A 22,500-nucleotide genomic window follows, 5' to 3' on the forward strand; every position below is an offset into this window, starting at 1 on the left:
AGGTCTCACCGCAGCCGTAAGGATCAAAACCGAAACCCTTTACGTGTGAGGAGATCACCCATGAACCCGAGTTAGCTGACCGTGATAGTGGTGTGAACTAAGGGCGTTTAGTCCTACTTTTCGAATCATAGGGGCGGCTTCTAGTGGTCTAGGATGTTTTAGTCGTAGACCGATACCATAGTTGGAAGGCAGTCTGGCTGAACCCTGTCGTTTTTCAACATGTTGGACAGGGGGGGCTCCGCGCCTCATCCTCATTGGGGATCCCGAATAGGGGTCCATTGTGGAACTAGTCGTTCGTTTTCCCTAGTCGTAAAGCGACCGACAGCCACACTTTACGAGGTTTTAGTACAAAAAGTCAAATCCTATGTGGAAACCTTGCTGGATCCTTCCGTAGATCTTCTTATCTTCTCCTTTTCAGTCTTCTGGCTCAGTCTTCTGGCTAGGAGTAGATGTCGAAATGGCAGGAACTGATAAGTTAGTCAATAGGAAAGAGAAATCGAAAGAGTGACTATTCCATGAAGTTCCTCATTCTATTACGAGAATAAAAAACATCGATAAAACAGCGTGAAATCGACGAAAAGAGATCAAGGTTTCTAGCTCAACCCTTTACCTGCGGATGAATGCAAGGGCTATTGAATAGCGCGAGATTCGATATGATTACTTTTATCCTACTCCTGCTTGTGACCATTAAGTGCCTTGATCTTTTGTTCTGTAATGTCAGAAGAGGAAGGTTAGGCAGTGCAGTAAGGTCTGCAGGTAAAGTTCTGAGAGTGATCGAAAGACAGGGGAATAATCCCCGCACGGGTCGATACATCGAAAAGAAGCCGAGCAATTAAGGCCACTGAGTACAGGAACAGACCAGGTGGAAGCGGAAAATCCTTCAATTCTGAGACAAGACGGAAGCTAAGAGTTCACATCCGGAAAGAAGGCGCTGTTTGCACGCCTCTTGCGGAACGAGATCAAACTGAAACTATGAATGCGGGCATGGAAGCGAACGAACTAGGAAAGCAGCATGGAAAGCAAGGAAGACCTTTTCTCCCTATATACGAAAAAAGTCCTACCTAACCTCCAAGGAAGGGAAGAAAGCTGGAATCAGATAGTTTAAATAGCGCTTTCAATGAAAACTTCGTCATTATCCCGTGGGAAACAACCCCCTAACCTTAAGTAAAGCGTCTGCCCCTACATTCATAACCATATCTTCCATTCACCATGGATGCCTTAGTTCCATCCCCGCCAACATATCGCTGAGCCAGAGATAGACAAAAGAACAAACATCGTTAGACTTCATTAGAAGATAGATCTCATCATTGGCGCTATTCAATAGCCGTCCTACTTTCTGGTTGGAAAGCCCTGATCCCGGGATCTAAAGTACCTACTAGGTCGGGACCAACATGAACTAAGCGTAACTAAGCTCATTTTACACCGCTCATCATGGAAGTTGCCCGAACGCTTTCTTTCCTAAGACTTTCAATCTAACAATCGGTCCAGAATCCAACAATTCAAAAAAACAAGGGCATCTATTTCAAAGTTCAAGGGGGAGAAATAGGCAATGTCGTACAGAATAGTATTAGGGTGAAACTGTGGTATGGATCTTGATCTGACTCCAGACCGACACTTACTGCTGTCAGCCTACCTTTCTTTTCTTAGCTTAGAGAGAGAATGGTGGAATACTTTACGCGAGCGAAGTGGTTCCTTCAAAAAAAGTCATAGGCTATTATGTTAGTTAGGTAGGGAAATCTTCCTTCAGCCTTGGCTGCTGGTTGAGCTGACAGGCTTAGAGCTCCTACGATAGATGATTCTTCAATGCCATCTTCTTTTACTAAAGAACCTGCTCCTCGTACAAAAACTATGGCAGTTCTAAGCCTTAGGTCAATCCCTTCTTCTTCAATAGCTCCCTATTCTCCGCATCTAGTGAGCAGCCTACTTTCAATATGAGTTTCTTTGGTATGCTTTCATTCAGCATGAAAGAAGCCAGGAAAGCCTTATAAGCCAATCTCTTTTCTTAAGCCAATCTCTTTTCTTAAGCCAATCTCTTTTCTTAAGCCAATCTCTTTTCTTAAGCCAATCTCTTTTCTCTGTATCTACTTTGATCAACATCATTTCTCAGGCGTTCATGGAGCGAGCTTTCTTTATTGTTGAGAGATCCATTTAGAATCCCCATAGCCTTCTTTCTTTATTCTTTATCGCCTGGTCTTTCTTTCGTATGGGACGTGGGATCTTTCTTTCCGAAATCCATTTACCTTGCTAACTTAAGGCATAGTCCTTTTTTTCAAAAAGGAAACCAAGGAAAATACAAAGAAATCTCCTTTCGTTCTGAACTAGACTCGTACAGGCTTCGTCTTTCTTACTTAAGCTGTATGGAGGGAATGGAATATTCACGATGAGGGATATATCAGATGGGATAGGGCAGAAAGTATTGTAGATATGTAATGTTCAGATTGTATTGTTGACATAATAAAGACTCTTTCGTTTAGGAAGAGGGGTGGATATGTGTGGTAGGAGTCAGGGAGGCGTCTTCTACCATTTAGTTAAGTCAAGATGGTGAAATGCGATTTAGCTGCATCTAATTTGATGATTTCACATAAATATGGATTCTCTTAAGTGATCAAATCAACTATCAAGTGAAAAAGACTAAACTCATTCTCTCTCTAATTTGAATGCTTCGTTCCAAGTATTCCACTCTTTTTTTGGGCAAGAGCGCCTTTTCTATCTATTAAGAATCTTCTTGTGCACCGCTTATAGAATTACATAGCGCCACGGTTGACGATTGGGAAATCGACCAAATCATCGATCTAAAGAACGAGATTCTTGATCGAATGGTGGAATTCGATCACACTTCTGGGATATCCATAGGCCCCTTTTAGGGCGAGACTACATAGTACCGGCATTATTGATAGAGAAAAAGAAAGCTAAGATAGTCAATGATTCGACTTTGGAATCAAAGTTGGAGTCTTTGTTTGGAGTTTGTTTACTGGGATAAGCCAGCTCTTTTAACATCTAGAAAGATCTTTGCAAATGTCGGGACTCATTCCATCTGGATGCACCATATCGCGGTCCTATCGGAAACTGAAAGCAAGAGGAACACGCCCTGGTCCTGTTAGTACACTATCCTTTTGAAGGCGATAGTTCACAGTGCTTATTCTATAGATACTTGAAAGGCCAACTCATGTTTCCACTCTATTTGAAAATTTTCATACTATTATTGCACCTTTTCTTACTACTTCTAAGTATTCATTCGGCAGCACAAAACTCGGAGCTCCTGTCCCTTTTTAGGGAGTACGCTACAAATTTTCTTTTGCTTGTTCGCATTCTTCTTATCGTTGAACAAGGGCCCAACTTGAGTTGAGATCTATCTCTGAAAGGTTAATAGAATAGCTTCTCGAAGCTTTTTGGCCGCTTTCCTCTTAAGTTTCTAGCAATAGTTGAATCTTTTTTTGCTTTTGCTTGAGACGAAGACTCAGTTCCATCGATACAGTGTAGGTTTTTTCCTAGCCTCTTCTTTCCGTCTTTTCTTTTATTGTATTAGTTAGTTTGTCAGACCAGTTTCCCAGTACCTGACAAACTGGCCGAAGAGAATCGATTTTTCTGTCTTTTTCTATCACCAAGTATAGACCTTGGAAGCTTTCCATTCCAGCTAGAACAGAGATCGGAATTCAAAAGAATCTCAATCAGAAAGTATTCGACTTGAATTCCATCATTCATCCCTTTCCTGGGTGTAGGGAAGACCCCGCCCTCCACACTAAGACTCCAGCATCGATGAATTTATCACGAGATAAAGAAAGCCAGAAGAAAAGACTAGAGGTGAATCAGAGTTGTGAACTAACCTCTTCCTCTAAGTCAGTAATGAAAGAAAACAAGTTCCATTTCCGGTGAGAGCTCTATGTCGAATAAAGGACCGAGAAGTAGTAGCCAATTGCCTAAGATTTGTCAATTGGCTCCCATACGGATTCTCAAGATCAGAAGCATCTGGAGAAGAAAAGACTGCATTTGCTTACTAACTTGGCTCTCGGCTGTATACTGTTTCCGATTCGATCGCTGTGAATAGGTGATTCTCAAGGTCTCACCAGCTCACTTCAAACCCATACAAATATACCAAGCACATAGATTTTGAAAAGCCCGGTTCTCTTTGGAGTTTACTTAAGATCAAGTTCCTGCAAACTAGGTTAAGAAATCCTGTAGGCAAGACAGCCAGTGAGAGGGCTAAAAGCGCCTTATGTCTTCTGAGAGCAAACTCTCTTTCCTTTCGTTTCCTTACCTTTCTTCTTTCGATTCGATGGCAGGGGACAAGATACTCTTGGGTGCAGCAGAGGATGGTTGTTGGTATGGGATATCTTCTCTTTAGGGGAAGGCCAAGTCCGAATGGAGCTCTTTCTAACTACCTAGTATACGCAGCGAGTAAGGCTTTCAGTTCACAGTGGGACTACTAAAGATATTTCTTCTAAAGCTTTGGCATTCCCCTATTCCTTCAATAAACAATAAAGGCTCGAGAGACATATCTTCCCTTTTCCAAACCCGTTAATCTCTGTTTTGCTTGCTAACTTTCTTCTGTCTTCTCATTGGGCTTAGGAGAGGAAAACTCCAAATCATCATCATGACTATCCGTCGACGCCTATCTCCTCTGTTACGTCTGGCTTTGCTCGAGAAAAGGATCTGCTCTTGCCGTTCGTTAGGGATGAACTCTTCCGAACAGATTTTATCTATCACTTCTGTTCGGGAATATAGGTCCTGCAGGATTGGATATGCTATTTTTTCTCTTTGGAATTCCTCCCCTTATCATCTATCATCAAGGATAAGAAGTCCTCCCTTATAAGAAATAGGGGATTCCCCCGGAAGAAGAGATAGGTAACGGGCAGACAATTTGAATTCTTCTAGTAATGAGACCATAATGGGAACTCTATCTTCTATAGATCCATCCTCCGGTCTGTCTACGCGGATTGGGACTAGAATCTCGTCACAATAGCCAGCGAAAGGAAGCTGGGGAAATCGGGATCGGAAAGCCCTATCAAAGTGATCTAAAAAGATATTAAGCAAGACAGGACTGATGTCGGTACCTGAAGGGGGGATCCCTTCCGAGCCAAAACAAAATCAGGGGTGGGACCCATTTTACTGAGTAGTGGGGAATTGAAGAAAGAGGAGAAAAGGTTGAAGATCAAGGGATCCCCCACAGCGCTTGAGAGTTTAGCCATGAGACAAGAACGGGAAAGCGTAGAGATTGACCTTTCTAGATCAACAAGGATAACTACTTCTACAGGACCCCAGCCTACAATTGTTGATATGTAAGAAAGCAGATCACGATCTTCTAGATAGGCAAAGGGTGAATCCAAAAAAGAAGAATAAGTCAAGGTCTTGAGAAGAAAATCTGTTAGAGCCATAAGAATAAGTCTATCACGGGGTCTAATATATAGAGGTAGTAGTCTGAATCGACTACGCGAACAAATATTGAAAAAGACTTTTTCTCCATCTCATCTTTATGAATAAATAGCAATTTGAACTCACCCCATACATAGGACCCCTCATTCACCTCCATTTGAATCACCTTCATTTCCATATCCTCTAACTCAAAGAGATCCGAATTTTGTGATAATATACGATCGATTGACTCGATCAGCATCATTCTTTCACTAATCATATTCTATTTTTTCAGTTCATGTAGGAATATAAGTTGGCAAGGCTACGCCGGAAGAACCATTATAGAATGAAAGAGCAACCACGGCTGCCATTAGCAGAGCAGTCCCGATAAAGAACTTGAAGCCGATACTCTTATTAGTGTCAATATTGCCTAACGGCTGATTCGGTACATCAGAAACAGATGATTGATCTATAGAGGTATGTGAGAAACTGTATTATGTATCGAACTAGGGGTGCCAGCATCCGGCACACTCGATGAAGGAGTGACCACCTCAGTAATAGACGAAAGGCTAGCCCCACCTTCAATATACCTATCGAAGATACCACTCATTACAAGATCTCTGAGACTATCAAATGGTATATTCTTATTTAATACATACTGAATCTAGCTTATTAAGAGTTATAGCACATACTGCAATGAAACAGCTCAGAGTATGGATTCTAGGTTCATCTAGAAAGGGGGATCTATTCATAGGCCTCAAAGGAGACGAAGGAGCAGGGGAGTTATATTCACTAGGTAGCGAAGGAGATGACATAGCGGGAGGAGACCGAGACAGAGACACCTTAGGCAGCTCTCCATCCATACCATCCTTCATATTTTCAAGAACCCCAAAGGAATTGAAAGTATGCACCGGGTCCTCATCAGACTCAGAATCCGTGAAGCTGCGCCCTCAACAAGCGCACTAGACTGCACCTGGTGTTGCAGAGAAAGCCCCAGCCCATCCTTCGAGACTGATTGAACCTCAGATACCGGTGCCGAATAACTTGTCCCACCCTCCTTCAAGGACGATATATGAACATTTTCCGTTGAAGCAGCACCCGCCATAACTGGTCGCGTCTGAACTGCAATATCAGCGGACGCCGTAACAATCTGTTGCTGACCAGAACCTGACGACGTCTGAAAACCATCCACTTGCTGGACAGCTGGGGATATTCGCTGCCGACCAGCACCAACAGGATCCCGAAGAATCAATGGTAATGAAGAAGAAACAACACCAGGAATCCGCTGGTCAGTGGGAGTCAAAGAGTGTTCCGTTAGTGTTCTCAGGTAGGTCGAATGGGGAAAGGTAGGTTCAGTCCGTCATTGAATTGAAGTGATAGAGCGGTAAGTGGGTGGGCATAGAGTCTATGTCTTTCCTATCAGTGGCATTAGTTCCTTTGGACTTGGGGTTCAAAATCTTCCTTTACTACTACAAAGCAGAAGGGAATACCACATAGCAACGGTTCGAAGGGCGGGAAGCGAAGTCACTAACTAGACCAGAGGAAGAGAAAGGATCGATCCCAGAAAGACTAAAAGAAAATCATGTATTGGTCCAGGTAAATCTATTTTTTATAGAAAAAAGAAAATAATTTCATGCCCTTGTCGACTTGACCAGGAAAACGAAGTTATCCTAAAACTACAGGATATTTCTTAATTGAATGAAATTTCAATGGGGGGTGGTGTGGATTGATAGAAATACAGTTATGGGGCTACGCTTATTCTTAAAAGCAGAGGTTGAAACTATCCATTTTGAAATCATTATTCGAATAGAAATCGATTTTGAATCAAAACGAAGCCAGGATTCTCGCGAACCAACCGTTCTTGACCAAACCAAAACCTCATTCCTTTAGGTCAAAAAGCTATTTTGATTTTGAATTTGTAAATGGTTTTTGAATCAAGAATTTTATACATTTTTTATTTGAGGTGAATTCGAAGAAATTGTTCGAATTGTGTAATCGTCAATTATTGACACCGGTAACCGACCTAGAGCAATTTGATTCTAATTCAATTCGTGACGATCATAAGTAGAAAGTTCATATTCTTCAGTCATCGATAAACAATTTGTTGGAAAAGTCATTCAATCTACGGTTCTCACTAAGAGTCATGGGGTAGCGACTGCTACTGGGGTTCACTGAGCTTCTTGGCCGATTCTGGAAAAGCCTGGTCCATCCTCGTCTCTAGAAAAAACTGCATTGTGTAACTAGGCTGCTTCGGGAGGTAGCGAGGTCGTGCTGCTTGGAGAGTAGCCCGTCAAAAGGTCTTTCTTCTGTGCAACAATCAAACCTTGTTCTGAGACCTCCTACTCGCTCCTGATGAGGAAGCCTAAAGTTTAGTAGTTCCTGTGCGCACCCAAGCAAGTCTTTCGAACCTTCCCGCGGATGCAATTCATAGTCTGGTACCCACCTATTGTAGGTCTTGGCTTTTAGAGATGCCTCACTGACGCTGAGTGATATCTCAAAATGTATTCACTTGTACATTCAGGGTCCCACGCCATAGTATGACCTTTTGACAACATGAGGAGCGAAAGCAGCTTTATGACAGTCCCATGTCATATTTTCTTAGGCCTCTGGTCCCACCTCTCTTCCCCGTAGCTTCTTATGCACTGCTTCCCAGGGCAGACTTATTAGTTCTTTCCTCTGAGTCATAGTTAACCCTTTGGCTTTTTGTGTAGATTGACCGGGAAAAGGCCTCCACAACCTTTGGATGCTTTCCCGGCCCTAGCTTGCCACTACTCCTGGAATTGTAACATCTGGAGATGGAAGACTTCTTCTCAAAACAACCTGAAAGCGGGAACTCCCATCATCAAGGGATTTGGCTCATTCAATGCCTGCAAGAAAGGCAAACTCAAAGCATTAGGTCTAGCCTTTTCTTTATAGCTCCATACCGAAAGGTAGTCCGCCAGGAATGACTCGACCGAGTTGGAGAGGGAGGAGAATGGATGAGTCAGTAAAGGAAGAGAATGAGAGGACCGGTAAAGCAAGATAGAAGCTAGCAGCATTTAAACCACAAAAGCGATTCACTTGGTTTGGTTCCAACAGCAGATCCAAATCGGGGAGCAGAGCCAATCACAGATTTGGATCTCGTCCCCGCATTGAAACTGCCCTTGATGACCCAAAACGACCGGGTTGTAGTTGAACCATAAATAGAATCCCTCTCTAAGACTGGCTTGTAGCCTACTGAATTGAATTTCTTTATTCTCCTGCTGCTGCGGGAACTATCTTCTCTAGGGGTCTGACGATCTTTCTTTCGCCTTGGGAGCTTCACTTCCTTTCCTTTACATGAGTGAATCAATGCCGTAAGTATCCAAGCAAATCTCAATTAAACTCACTCATCAAGTAGTGGCTCGACAAGCCTTGTTCCCGAGCCCGGACTGAAAGCTTACATCGAGTAAAACGGAAAGTGATAGCGCTTACTGAAAGTACTGATTCTAGCCAAGATTGCATGTTAATTCAGATAGCGAGAGGAAGAGAAGCACAAGCAGTACCACCTAGCCGCCTCCTACCCCGTTCAATAGAATGAATTTCACTCGTGAAGGGAAGAAGGCTCATTCATAGCATTCACTCGTTGGGTTCTTTCCCGGAACTCGTCCATTCACCTGAACTTGCTCTTTGATTCCTTGATGGATGAAGGAAAGACTTCATTGATTGCAACATGGCATTCCCCGGACTACCTTTACCGGAAGACGTGTACTTAACTGAAGTAATAGCAGTGGAACTCATTACCTCATTACCTCATTACCTCTTTTCCTCTTTTCCTCTTTTCCTCTTTTGCTTGCTCTCGAACTTTCAACGGCGGGTAAGAGCTTACGAACTCATGCTTTTCTAGTTAGGACTGGGAGATGAAAGAGAAATCAATGACAGCAGGTAGGAGGGGATTCGTCTGGCGAAGGAAAGACAATTGACCCGCTTCTAAATCGAATGTAATCTCTAAAGTTCGGTTGATTTGCCGTCGTATAGAAAGGAGTAAGCAACTTCAAGCCGTCTTCTTCTGAGAATGGTTGCTCTTCTCACTTGTCTTCTTGGCTTGCCCTTTCTTTGAACTAGCTTCCGGTCAACACTACTTCTTTTTCAGGAATGAACTGCCCTGCCTAGTCCAGTACTAATCCAAATATGTCTCTCTCCCATCAATCGGTACTAGTTGAAGTAATGAAAATTCTCCCCTATTTCTTTGATGAGAAATGCGAAAGGAAAAAAAAGGATCCCCCGTCGGGACTGACGGGGCTCGAACCCGCAGCTTCCGCCTTGACAGGGCGGTGCTCTGACCGATTGAACTACAATCCCAGGAAAATGAGGTGTACAGCCTCAAAATTCTTCTTTTTTTTCTCTGAATTTGAACCATTTAGTTTCGCCGTCTTGTAACAGAGACAGAAATGATATACTAGAATATATATTTATAAATGCAGTAGACTCATAGTGGGCTAATTCATGAATTGAATCATGACTATATAAGCTATTCTGATATTCAAAGATTCTATATAGATGAAATCGTGGAAGCAGACCTTTGATTTCCTTGGACCACGCAAGAATTCGTCGTCCGATTTCATCTGCTTGTTCCTCGATGCTCTATAGAAATCTATCGCTATTCCTTTCCTCGACCGAGAAAGCTTCATGGAGAATCACAAGAGCAATCTCTTTTTTGTTTTCGTTATGGTAATGCAATGCAAGAGGTCGGAAATCAGGGTGGATGGAATTCAGCTTGTTCAAATTGCTCGTTTCCGCATTAATAGATAGAAAGAAAAGCGAGAGGGTGACGTATTTCCCAATACCAAAGAAGGGCTTTTACCGGTCCTATTTCCTCCTATTTCCGTGTTGGATTTTCTTCTATTTTATGGAGTGGATTTGGGTTTCTTATTCCGTGCCCTTTCCCTTTTTGACTTTTATTATAGAGCTTTGAAAGAGATAAGATAGGACGACAAAGGCTGGGTAAGAAATACATCCTATCTTCGACTCTGCCTTCTAAGAGAAGGATGGGAATTCCGGTCTTTCTTTCTCTTAGCTTCCCTCTCCTGGTGAGTTGCTGTCTCCCTCTATTACTCTCTTTGAGGGGGAGGCGTTCTTGCTCTGCGCATTCCCTTATCGCCTTCTTTCTTCCCATCTTCCCATCTAATGTTTACCCTATTCATATTCATATAGATCATATTGATAGGTCAATCACATCGTATCGTATAACTTGCCTTATCTACAACATAGACTATTTATGCGAAAGGAAATGGTAACCATACTGAGAGACCATTCTGAGGATGTCCCCCTGCAGTCTAAGAATGAGAGCATGAATTAAAGGAAAGTCAAGATGGATTTCCATAAGCTTTATGTGTTCTCATCTATAGATGTCTAGTCTATTGGGATAAGGGTCTTGCATTAAAGCTTGCTTTCGTTATTTCGAGTCCACCGGTAGGTTAGCCAGAAAGGAATGGTCAGCTCTGAAGTCTGCTCTGAGAACTCTTATCCTATTCTGTCTTTCATTCTGTTTTTAAAGGGTCTCTCAACTCTATTCCATAGATCCTTTTATCCGATCAACAAACTCGACTTAGGTTTTCTTAATTCTTAATAGAAGTGATGTCAGATGTGACTAAAGCTTTCGATGAAAAGGAAAGGAAGGAATTCTTGAAATCTATCTTCTTCAGTCTAGAATAAGGCAGGCATTAATATTCAAAGGTTGACTCTCCAGCTGTGACATCATCCACAGCTAGATCCTCCTTTAGTTTAGGAAGTCTATCGAAAGGAAGGCGCTATGTGAATTGCCCAGGTTTAGCTGAGGATGGGATTCGCTACCCGATTAGTCTCCCTACGCTATTAGGGACCTTTGGTCTAGGCTTTGACCCAAAAGTCCACTTTGGATTGAGAACGTCCCACTGTGGATTCATAGATTGAATGAACTGCGGAAAGCTCCTCGCTACCCCTATGTCAACAAATACTGCGCGTCACCGCATTCGTGAAGTCGGATCGCCAAAGCAGCGGTGATGAAGGCCGACACGATTGACCGGAACTTCTGTCTCACGAGGGATTTAGCAGTTCCGTGGCTGCATATTCAGTCGAGCACATGTGGCTGAGTCGCCCGTACCTGAGCTCGAGAAACTTTCCAACTACTGACCGAGAAAAAGAAGTTCCAGAGGCATCTTCCATTCATATCGATTTGGGTTTTTCCGCACCATATTTGGATCTTCCTCTTCTTCGATCCGGAATTCCCAGCAAATCCCTGACTCCTCGAATACAATGGGATTTCACACCTGGCAAATCTTTGACTCTACCTCCTCTTATTAAGACCTTCGAATGTTCCTGCGAATTATGACCTTCGCCTGGAATGTGAGCAAATATATCATGTTTATTGCTCAACTGTACTTTGGCTATCTTACGTAGAGCTGAATTAGGTTTTTTCGGTGTTCTCGTTGAAACACGCGGGCATACTCCTTCCTTCTGGGGACATTGATCCAAAGCTCGAGTACGGTCCGTGCGCCGTTTTTCTTCTCTACCATGACGAATCAATTGATTTAATGTAGGCATCGCGATTTCCTTTGTCCTTCCCCCCTCTTTTTGCCCTATCACTAGTGGTTACTCCCGATCCGAAGCACCCCTTTTCCATTCATAGAGAGATCCAATCGTCAAAATCAATAAAAAGGCCATCATGGACCAAGATCCAAAAGGATCAATCTTGTTGGGAGGTACTGCCCAAGGAAAGGAAAAGGTGACTTCCGGATCAGGAATAATAAATAAAATAGAAACAAGATAAAATCGTATATCAAAACGACTTCTGGCATCACCGGAAGGATCGAAACCACATTCATAGGCCGACAATTTATCTGGATAGGTCGAACTATTGGAAGAAAATGGAAAAGGAACACCGAGTGGGATCAAAGAAACTAGCGAACTGATCACTAAATAGATCAAAATAGGTGAAAATTCGGACATCACCACAGCACACTTCGTTCTTTCGCTCCTTGCGTAATTCGTTGGTTATTGGCGGCATACCGAAAAAAGAAAAGAAGAATTTTTTCATATCGTATCCCTCTCACGAATTGGATTTGAACCAATAGAAAGCGACTTGCCTTTTCTTTCTTTAGTCGATCGTGAGTGGGTCTGTCGTCCTCCTCATTATAGTCCTCCTAGAATCAATAGCATTTCGTCGGAATACATCCTGTCTTTTCACCTTAGTAGTCCTATGCATAGTTAGTACTATAGCCCCAATCATGGCTACTAATAAAATAAGACTAGGAACCAAAAACCAGACGAAATAGTAGGTATAAAGTAAATTGCCCAATGTTTCCAAATTAGTCCAACTTCGTACCTTTTCGGCATAAACCGTATATCTCAGAGAGGTCGTATTTCTTTGGGTTGGTAGTAATGGAATGCTTTCATTATCTAAAATGAAGAACATTTCCCACCAAAAGATCAGTCCAATAATACCACTCACTGGTAAATAGCGCAATACTTCTTCGTGAATCTCCGCTATTTGAATATTGAACATCATAACAACGAATAGGAATGAAACGGCTATAGCTCCTATATGAACTACTGGGAAGATCATAGCGAAAAAGTCGAGACCTAAGAAAAGAAGTAAACCGGAAGTATTGCAAAAGACTGGGATGGGAAACAAAACGGAATGTACCGGATTTTTAGCACGTACAACCATCAAACCAGAGACCAAAGCAGGGCTAGACAAAACAGAAAGTATCATAGTCATAGTACGTCGTCCTTCCCTGAAATGGAACTTTCATGCTAGTTCTTGCTCCAGCATGAAAGTCGATCTATTACGACCAGCGCGGTTGTTCGTATTTCATTTTCTTCTTCCAAGACAAACCCCTTCCTTAAAAAGGCACTGAGTTACTTACGGAATCTCAAATCTCTTTCCACTGTCCTAGGGAATTCCTGAAGTGCCTGGCGCCGGATCCGCCTAGCTTGATCCTTGGCGGCGTCTCGAGCTTTCATCGCTTTGAAACGTTCTTTCCTAGCCCCAGTTCCTCCTTGGCTCTTTTTATGAGAGCTTCGTTCTCACGAAGGGCGCGCAGGTTCTCTTGACGTAGGCGGTCTAAGCCTTCCTGTGTCTCCGCCAAGACATGAGCGTTTGGATCAGACGGACCGCTTTCGTGGGAACCAGAAGCAGCTAAAAGAACGGAATTGTCCGGCCCGGGCGGAGCCGGTGGTGGACCGAACCCACCATTCGTTCCTCCCAACGTGGGATAGAACTGAGCCACCGCTCTGGTTAGCTCATCCATGAAGAGGAGACAAAGACTAAAAAGAATGACGACCACATAAAAAGAAAAAGACACTTTGATTGGAAATGTACGTTGTCGAACCATTGGTAATCGAAAAAAGAAAGAACCGTTGACATCGTATAAATAGAAATCAAAATGGAACTTGAGGATTGGGAGAAAGCTCCATGAAAAAGAAAAAGAGCCTTATTATTATTATTATTCGAATTCTATAGGGGTTTGCGAAAGAATAGAATCTTTTTCGCCACACGCGAGGAAAGGTTTGGAACCCTTGTCACTCCTATAAAGATTCCCGGATGATCCAAAAAAAAACCTCTTTTCTTCCTTCTCTTATGAAATTATCGCTTTCACCCCTTTCTCTAAGGTCTGATGATCAAACTTTCTATTTGCATGTGTTAAGCATATAGCCTAACTAGCATGATTGAGCCCTGCAGTGGTAGAACTTCGTGAACCGGGCATTGGAGAAGGATCGGGTTTCCTTGAATAGCAGACTAGTTGGCATATAAATAGCGTAGAAATACACATGTACGTGACCACTTTGTATAGAAGGTAGAAAAGAAAAAAGAATAAATCGATTGAAAATATACAAATGATAAAGATGTTCTATCTGCACTATGAATCAGTCAAGTGGACTTTCCTATTCTTGATCTAATGGTTGCGCTTTGACTTTTAAAGCGGAATTGACTCTTTAGATCTTTGGTAAAATCAAGTCCACCGCGAAGACATTCATAACATGCTCTACCATAGTTTTTAGCGGATAACCCCAATTTAGGTTTAATAGTACATCCCAGCAGAGGACGACCATATTTGTTCAATTTATCTCTCTCAACTTGGATCCCATGAGGCGGACCTTGGAAAGTTTGAATAGTTGCAGGAGGGATTCGCAGATCTTCCAGACGTAGAGCACGCAGGGCTTTGAATCCAAATACATTTCCTACAATGGAAGTAAACATGTTGGTAACAGAACCTTCTTTAAAAAGGTAAGCTACATAACAGATATATTGATCTCTTTCGCCAGGAACGGGCTCGATGTTGTAGCATCGCCCTTTGTAACGATCAAGGCTGCTAAGTCCATCGGTCCACACGCTTGTCCATCTACCAGTGGAAGATTCGTCAGCTACCGCGTCGATCTATCCTCTGATGCCTATTCTGAGTTCTGTGAATCAAGCAAGGCAGGGCAGAGCAGTATCATATATAGAACAAAGATCCCATAGGCCTAGAAAGTATCATATCGAAGCAGGTTCTTAACTCACCAGATGGAGGAACGGAAGAAGTGAAGGCATATCTAAAAAGTCCCACAGCTCTTATTCCGCCCGCATACAAGTTTGCAAAGGCAAAACCCGGCTTTTGAATTAGGATGAGATTCGCTAGCGCTTTCAGGCGAACTTAACGATGAAAGGCTTTCTAGCTCCAGCAAGTTCTTTTTATCTGGCATCCCGTCCTTAGAGTTTACGTTCTTTTGTGGTTAAAAGCAAGTGAAATGCTTCTTCCTTCGGCTTACGAGGGAAAAGCCAACTAAGAAAGAAAGAATGGCTACACCGATTCCTTCCAAGATCAGGCTAACCCGAACCGAATCCACCGGAAAGATTTTCATCCTAAAGCAGCGAACTCTTACTCCCCTTATCTAGAAAGGGATCGGGCAATCGTATGCTATTCCTAAGGGCCGGTTCTTTTAAGTCAATCCAGAGTACCACGCCGAGGACAAGGGATTCGGAAGCTAGTAGATCCATCATCTACTCTATAAAAGCTTAAGCAGATGAATCCTGAGTAGAGTCAAATCAATCCTAGGTAAATGTCAACAAGAAAGACCTTGCTTTTAAGTACCAAATAAGGGATTCAATCCTTTGCTTTCATTTCCACTAGCTTTAGGATTAGGCATCATAAAGAAAGGAGCATCGATAGCTTCCAGCTTGAATTCTTGTAGTAACAATACCCACCAGCTCTCTTTCGCATCCTTAGATGCCTTTGTCAGAAGGAAGCGAATAGCGGCGTGATCCGTATATACAAATACTTTTGAGCATACCAGATATTGTCGGAACTTGTCCAGGGCATATACGACAGCCAAGAACTCCTTCTCTGTGGTGGCATAGTTTAGCTGAGCACCATCTAGGACACGACTAGCGTAGTATATAACATTAACATGTAGTCGATTGTCCCTTCTTTGCCCAAAGTCCGACGGCATGGTCACTTGCATCGCACATTAACTCAAATGGCTGACTCCAATCAGGTGCAATAATAATAATAATGGGTGCAGATATCAGGGCTTGCTTTAAGATGTTGAAAGCCTTCAAACATTCGTCATTGAAGTCGAAGGGTGCGCCCTTGACCAAGAGGTTGGTAAGGGGTTTTGCAATCTTGGCGAAGTCCTAACTCAATCTCCTATAGAATCCTGCATGTCCTAGGAAACTCCGCACCCCCTTTACATTGGTAGGTCGATTTTCAATTATTTCCATTTTTGCTTTATCTACCTCTATTCCCTTGGCCGACACCTTGTGACCCAGGACAATTCCGTCTGTCACCATGAAATGGCACTTTTCCCAATGTTGCACGAGGTTAGCGCAGCCTTTGAGGACTCGGGAAAGGTTGTGCAGACAGTCGTCATAGGTCATACCAAAGTCATCCATGAAGACTTTAATGATGTCCTCTACCATGTCTGAGAAGATTGCCATCACCTCTGGAAGGTGGCAGGTGCATTGCACAGACCGAAGGGAATTCGCCTGTATGCGAAAGTCCCATAAGGGCAAGTGAATGTAGTCTTTTCCTGGTCTTCCGGTGCCATGGGTATTTTCAAATAGCCTTCGTATCCATCCAAGAAGCAGTAGTACTCATGTCCTGCTAGCCTTTCCAACATCTGGTCTACGAATGGGAGAGGGAAATGATCTTTCCGAGTTGCTTCATTTAGCTTTCGGTAGTCAATACACACTCTCCACCCCGTGACGGTTCGTCTTGGAATTTTCTCGTCTTTATCATTCTTCACCCTCATATAGATATAGTCGTCGGCCTTCCGGAGCTTTAGAATGCCTCTTTTCTCTTCTTTTACGGGCAATATTTTTTTCCTTCAAGTTTAGTGAAAAACTCTCCTCGACGAATTTGTAGAGATGCTGGCGTGCCTCCTGCCAATGGGAATAACTTAGATAACGACAATCCCTTTCTTAGTGATGGAACACAAGTATCAGTGCCCCCCCTCGATGCCTTTCTGTTACTACGCTAGTAGGCCACCACCCAAACGCTATAGGGTCAAAGTCGAAGACGCATGGCTTCACGGCTTTGACAAGGAGTTTGTTCGGTGAGATTTATTGGTATTGCCAATCCACTTCGGGCAGGGGAAATCCGCGAAGAAGCTACCCTATCAGGACAACAAGCAGTCAGTGAGTGAGCGCACTGCTTTGTCCCAGGAAAAATCTGACTTCTTTCCGATACCGCTCTATAATCGATGCATCGGCGCCTTTCGAACCTTTTCTCATTAGATCGGCTGGTCAAGCGCCACATGGAATATAGAAATTCAGGTTCCTAGGAATGTCGTAGGAGTCATTCATCTAGTCCCAAGGGGGCTTCCCGACTCAAGCTACTGGGAAATAGGACCCCAATTCCTACTCACTGAGTGTAAACGACTCTCTTCGGCTTCTTTTCTTTTCTATCTATTAATAATGCTCCGCCCGCCCCTTTCAATAGGAAGGGACCTTTAAACTATTAAATGCTAACTCAGGCCGAATGATCAATATCAAAACAAGCGGCTCACGACGTAGTAGAATGAGATTCTCGCTTCCTTTGGCTGTTCATCTGAATCATATAACAAGAAGTTGGGGTAGCATTTTGATACCCTCGGGCTACAGTTTGCCACTACAAAGCCCGCTGGTGGAAAAGAGAAATATCTTCACTTGATATCACTACAAAGCCCGTTAGGGTAAGCCGAGTCATTTGCTTGACCTTCACTCCTTTCCCTCGTTAGGGATTTCAGCTTTGTGTAGCATTGGAGCTTAAACCCTGACTTCGCCTACTTCCTCATCAAAGGCTAGTTACCGCCCCTTCAACCAGACTTTGATCGATTCCCCGACATCGAAGCGGGGGTAAGACTCCTAATTCTAACTGCTATTCATTGATTTGATTTGATAAAGTAATACTTACCTCAGGCCTTTCCACTACGCGCATCTGAAAAAGATTAGGAAAGAGTCTGGTGCCTATGAGGTGCATGATTCTCTCTTTTAATCGCTTCGCACCATTACCTATTTACTCTATTAGGGGCAATCTCAACTACAAGGAATTGGATTAACCTTAGAGGTAGAGTAGCGGGTACAGCTTTCCCATTCTCATCATAGTATTTCCCAGCCGGCTAGTCACTTCCATCCCTGGCCCTCTTTCAGGCCTATTTGAACGCTAGGAGGGACAAATGCTTTTTCTCTCATGCCCCTTTCTTCTATGTTTAGTGTCTTACTTGTACTCTCAATGGTTTTGAGTTGAAGAGGTCGCTATCTCCCCAGTGAAGGCTCGCTGCTTTGAAAACCTGTGAAAGGATGAAGACGCTTTTGGGACATTCCTGCTTTCCGGCTTTATTTACTGTTACACTTTCTTAAACTACCAATTCGGTGATATCAGTCTGAGAAGTATGTTCTTATCATACGATATTCTAATTCGAGCTTGTAGGAATGAGAAAAGAAGCTTGAAATGCCAAGTTTTCATTGTACTAGAGGCCCTTCTCACCGAAGTCTTTCCCACGATTTTCATTATCTTAGAGTCGACTCCTTTTGCTTTTTCTTACCCGGAGTAAGGGCGCCATCAGTTAGCTTCGGATCGCACTTGACTTTGCTATCAGCCACGGTAGGCTTTTTAGAAAGCACTGTTCTGCTTTGGCGATCAGGTAAGACCGAATGGAAAACTGCGAACTTTTCCAGTATTCGTGGGGAACCCCGCACAACAACAAAACGGGGATAAACGGCCCTATAGACCTCTCTGACTTTTCGTAGCCATATTCACTGGCAAAAGTGCTGCGAAGCGCAAGAGCGTATCGAGAGAGGATATTTTTGGTGTAATGGTCTATACTAGAACCATCTTCTTTCTTTACTGCAAACTAGTGACTGAGCCCAAAGCGGAGATGTAAAGGGCATCTGCTAAGCAAGCACAAAGAGTTCACGTATCGATAGCTAAACCTTAATAAAAGCATCAAGTTTGATTTTCTCTTCAAGAGAGAAATACCTTTCCTGTTTGTTGATAGAGGAAGGGTAGCCAAAAAGGCGAAGTCTGGTACTGGATCATCGGTGTTTATATTTATATAAGAGTCAGACTCAATATCAAAAGAACCGAATAAAGTTTCATCCTCCAGGGAGTGGAGTTTAAACTGACGTGGGGACTTAGGCCTTTAGGCATTTCTTTTTCCCGCGTTTTGAACGGGTTCTTGAACTAGGGTAGGGATATGGCCTAGTAATCAAATTCAAATAGAGTACCAGTACTCTACTAGTGAAGGAGGAAATCGTCTTTTACATAGAAGGTAATTCTTGGAACTCACTTTTCCTGGCATTCAGTTATGAAAAGTTGTTGAACTTTATCAAGGAGCAATTCGTGTAGAAGGACCGCTTTCGTTCATCAGAGGTAGTGGACAAGGATCAAACTCGGCATCGTGCAATTCGATCGATCTGGTCAATTCATTTCCGCGAGACGCTGCTCTACTCTTTCTTCCTTCACCAAGTTCCCCGTAAAATGTACTATAAATCGGATTGGGTAGCTGGTCATCACCAAAGGGATCGAGGAATGCACGAAGAATAATGAGTAGCGTTAATCCGAAACTGAATCCCATCGTCAAAATATAAGTAACTACTTGTGATTCCACTGTTCTAATTGAAACTAATATATAGTTCCGCTTCTTGCTCTCAAAATGAAGAAAGACTAGTCGGATTGATACTGTGCCAATGGTTCGGAAGATACTTCTTTATATACAATACAATTGTGGCACTTGAGAAATAGAATCCGCTGCTTGAACTAAGTCAAGTTCTATTTCTATACGATATTTCGTTGTTCAGACTAGTTACCGAGTCCTTTTCAGATCTCTATAGCATTCACTTATCTTATGATCCGATTAACATCCTAACCAATGCTAGCCACCTAAAATCTTAGTACCGCTTCCGGTAATGGAAGACTAGACCTATTCAGTATAATGCCAGAAGAGGTATTCACAGACTGGGGATGCATACCTATTCCCCACCAACAAAGATTATTATTCACGCACCTACCATTACATTAGCGCATCCACCGACTACCAGCTACTGTTACGGGAACCTTCGGACACGGAACAAGATAAATATAGAAGGATCTGAAAGAAGATTGATTTGATTGGACATATCATATTATACCGGGTTGGATCGATCAAGACTAGTTGCGGCAGTTGATCAATGAACGTTAGCAAAAGCAGGGATTTAGATAGAAAAGAAGGCCGGTTATAAGCAATAGAGAGTAAGGAGCTGCTGGATTGGGGAAAAGCTCCACTCTATTCGGCATACTGGAAAGGACAAGTAAAGTTTCTATCCATTCGCTCCTTAGCGTGATCTAGCCTGAGACTTTCAAGCTTAAAGTGAGTGAACCTTAGGCATCCACTGAATATGATTCTATTCCCCCAGAAATGCTATCATCTTTTAGTTCTTTCCTTAGGCGAAGAAGAATGAGATCCGATTCAAGATATCTCCCATGTACCGACAGCAAAGGAAAAAAGAAGATTGCTCACAGGATGGCATGAGATGTATTTTCCTTATTAGAAAGCAAACCGAAGCCGCTCTTACTGTTCTCGTAACCGTTGATGGAGTCATTACCGCAGATATTTCTCTTTCTAACCAAACAATTACTAGTACACCCAGTGTGATTCCTAACACAAGAATGAAAATAGGAACAAGCATCCATATAATTTCATATCCTTCTTTTAACTTTTAAGGATTCAAATTTTGAAAAAGAATAGATAGCTTCTATTTCTGTTGTATCAATTATCATTTCAACGATCAACTTCTCCCATAATGATATCTATGCTACCTAGTATCGTCATAATATCAGCCAATTTCAGCCTTTTAACTAATTGAGGAAGAATTTTCAAGTTGGGGCTTATGGTTCCTTAGTCGGGGTAAAACAAGGTAGAAACCTAGTCGGTGGGTTCGACTCCCACAGGGGCTATCCGCAGCTTTGAATTCAAGGAAGGGCAGAAGAAGAAGTTTCTTAGAGCAACGATTGCTAGTAGAACGGGTGCCCGGGTGGTTTTTCTCCGTGAAGGGAGGTCTTCCTACCCCTTGACTGAGCGGGCGTTGGAGGTGATTGAGTGAGTCTTCCGGATAGGAAAGAAAGATAGCAAAGGTTCAACGAATACAAAGGGGAAGAACGCTAAACAAGTAGAAAGGCCTACCGGATAGCAACGGCTGGGTTGGTCAGAAGGAGAAAGAGAAGCTACAGGTTCCGTGCTCATGTCCTAGTTAGGTTACGGAGGGGAATTTTGTGAGTTGTCTACTCTCGGGAAGTACGGTCAGAGTCCCACCCTTACTTCAGTTCATGGGGTTTAGGTGCCCCCTTAGCAACAGGATTAAGATGTTGAGAATTGGCTGCCTACGTTGAACGTTGCTAATTTACTATTCATTTGGTTTTGGGGTTCAAAATCTTCCTTTACTACTACAAAGCAGAAGGTGGATGCTGATAGTCGTCCGCTAGTGGTATCGTATATAAGATCAAGCTTGCTTTTAGGAGTGATCTTTCCCGAAATGAAATATCATAAGAGAAGAAAGAGAGCTTTAGAAGCAGAAAATCTTTTATTTAGCTTCCTCCCACGTTTTTTTCTTGGAAAAAACCAAGGCATTCGACAAGTATCTCTTCTTTCTCGTTATAAGGGGGGAGGAGCGGAACATATTCCATTTTTTGAAAAAAATCATGAATATTGATTTGCCCATATTGAAAGATTTTATCATCTTTCTCAGAGAGAATCTGATTATCACTATAATCATAGGGCTCTTTCTCGGTTACATGGCCTTTTTGATCTCATTCGTATTCTGACGAAATGCTATTTATTTTAGGGTAACTCTGATATTGATTGATCCTAATTTCTCTTTCTTTTTTTCCGGTATTCCGCCAATAACCAACGAATGGCAAGGAGTGCCACGCACGAGCTACGCGAAAAGAAAGCAAGGGGAATTCTGAGATTTTTGGGTGAGAAATCCTTTGATTGCGTATTGCATATAGATCCATGTCTTTCTTGTTTCACTAGCTAGGACAAAATTCTCACATGTCCCTTTCTTTATTACAACCTTCTTTTTTGATGTCAAAGACCAGGAGCTACGCGCAAATTCTCATTGGATCTCGGTTGTTCTTAACAGCGATGGCTATTCATTTAAGTCTTCGGGTAGCACCACTAGATCTTCAACAAGGTGGAAATTCTCGTATTCCGTATGTACATGTTCCTGCGGCTCGGATGAGTATTCTTGTTTATATCGCAACGGCTATAAACACTTTCTTCTTCCTATTAACAAAACATCCCCTTTTTCTTCGCTCTTCCGGAACCGGTACAGAAATGGGTGCTTTTTTTACGTTGTTTACCTTAGTTACTGGGGGGTTTCGGGGAAGACCTATGTGGGGCACCTTTTGGGTGTGGGATGCTCGTTTAACCTCTGTTTTCATCTCGTTCCTTATTTACCTGGGTGCACTGTGTTTTCAAAAGCTTCCTGTCGAACCGGCTCCTATTTCAATCCGTGCTGGACCGATCGATATACCAATAATAAAGTCTTCAGTCAACTGGTGGAATACATCGCATCAACCTGGGAGCATTAGCCGATCTGGTACATCAATACATGTTCCTATGCCCATTCCAATCTTGTCTAACTTTGCGAACTCCCCCAACTCAACCCTTATCTTGTTCGTTCTGGAAACACGTCTTCCTCTTCCATCTTTTCTC

General features: G+C 42.7%; 4 protein-coding genes and 1 non-coding gene across 5 annotated transcripts in view; 1 reads left to right on the forward strand and 4 right to left on the reverse strand.

Moving 5' to 3' along the window:
* Positions 1-9,595: 9,595 nt before the first annotated feature.
* Positions 9,596-9,669, reverse strand: TRNAD-GUC (transfer RNA aspartic acid (anticodon GUC)). Its single transcript has one exon. It is a non-coding gene; the product is annotated as a tRNA-Asp (tRNA).
* Positions 9,670-9,719: 50 nt separating this feature from the next.
* LOC127242143 (ribosomal protein S12, mitochondrial) lies at positions 9,720-12,021 on the reverse strand. The gene has a single exon (XM_051261915.1). The coding sequence runs from the start codon at positions 11,887-11,889 to the stop codon at positions 11,512-11,514; it is 378 nt and encodes a 125-aa protein (XP_051117872.1). The 5' UTR covers positions 11,890-12,021; the 3' UTR covers positions 9,720-11,511.
* Positions 11,938-12,315, reverse strand: LOC127244389 (NADH-ubiquinone oxidoreductase chain 3). The gene has a single exon (XM_051265053.1). It carries the CDS (start codon positions 12,292-12,294, stop codon positions 11,938-11,940), a length of 357 nt encoding a protein of 118 aa, XP_051121010.1. The 5' UTR covers positions 12,295-12,315.
* A 116-nt stretch (positions 12,316-12,431) lies between these two features.
* Positions 12,432-13,917, reverse strand: LOC127263625 (NADH-ubiquinone oxidoreductase chain 6). The gene has a single exon (XM_051293135.1). It carries the CDS (start codon positions 13,064-13,066, stop codon positions 12,443-12,445), a length of 624 nt encoding a protein of 207 aa, XP_051149092.1. The 5' UTR covers positions 13,067-13,917; the 3' UTR covers positions 12,432-12,442.
* Positions 13,918-21,284: 7,367 nt separating this feature from the next.
* Positions 21,285-22,500, forward strand: part of LOC127258368 (putative cytochrome c biosynthesis ccmC-like mitochondrial protein) — a 1,297-nt gene continuing 81 nt past the window's right edge. The window contains exon 1 of the mRNA XM_051285539.1: positions 21,285-22,500. This exon is cut by the window's right edge and continues 81 nt beyond it. Within this exon, the coding sequence (XP_051141496.1) occupies positions 21,835-22,500 (666 nt within the window). The 5' untranslated portion in view covers positions 21,285-21,834.

The sequence above is a fragment of the Andrographis paniculata genome, unplaced genomic scaffold (assembly GCF_009805555.1).
Source record: "Andrographis paniculata isolate CXL003 unplaced genomic scaffold, ASM980555v1 Contig100END, whole genome shotgun sequence".
Taxonomy (NCBI): domain Eukaryota; kingdom Viridiplantae; phylum Streptophyta; class Magnoliopsida; order Lamiales; family Acanthaceae; genus Andrographis; species Andrographis paniculata.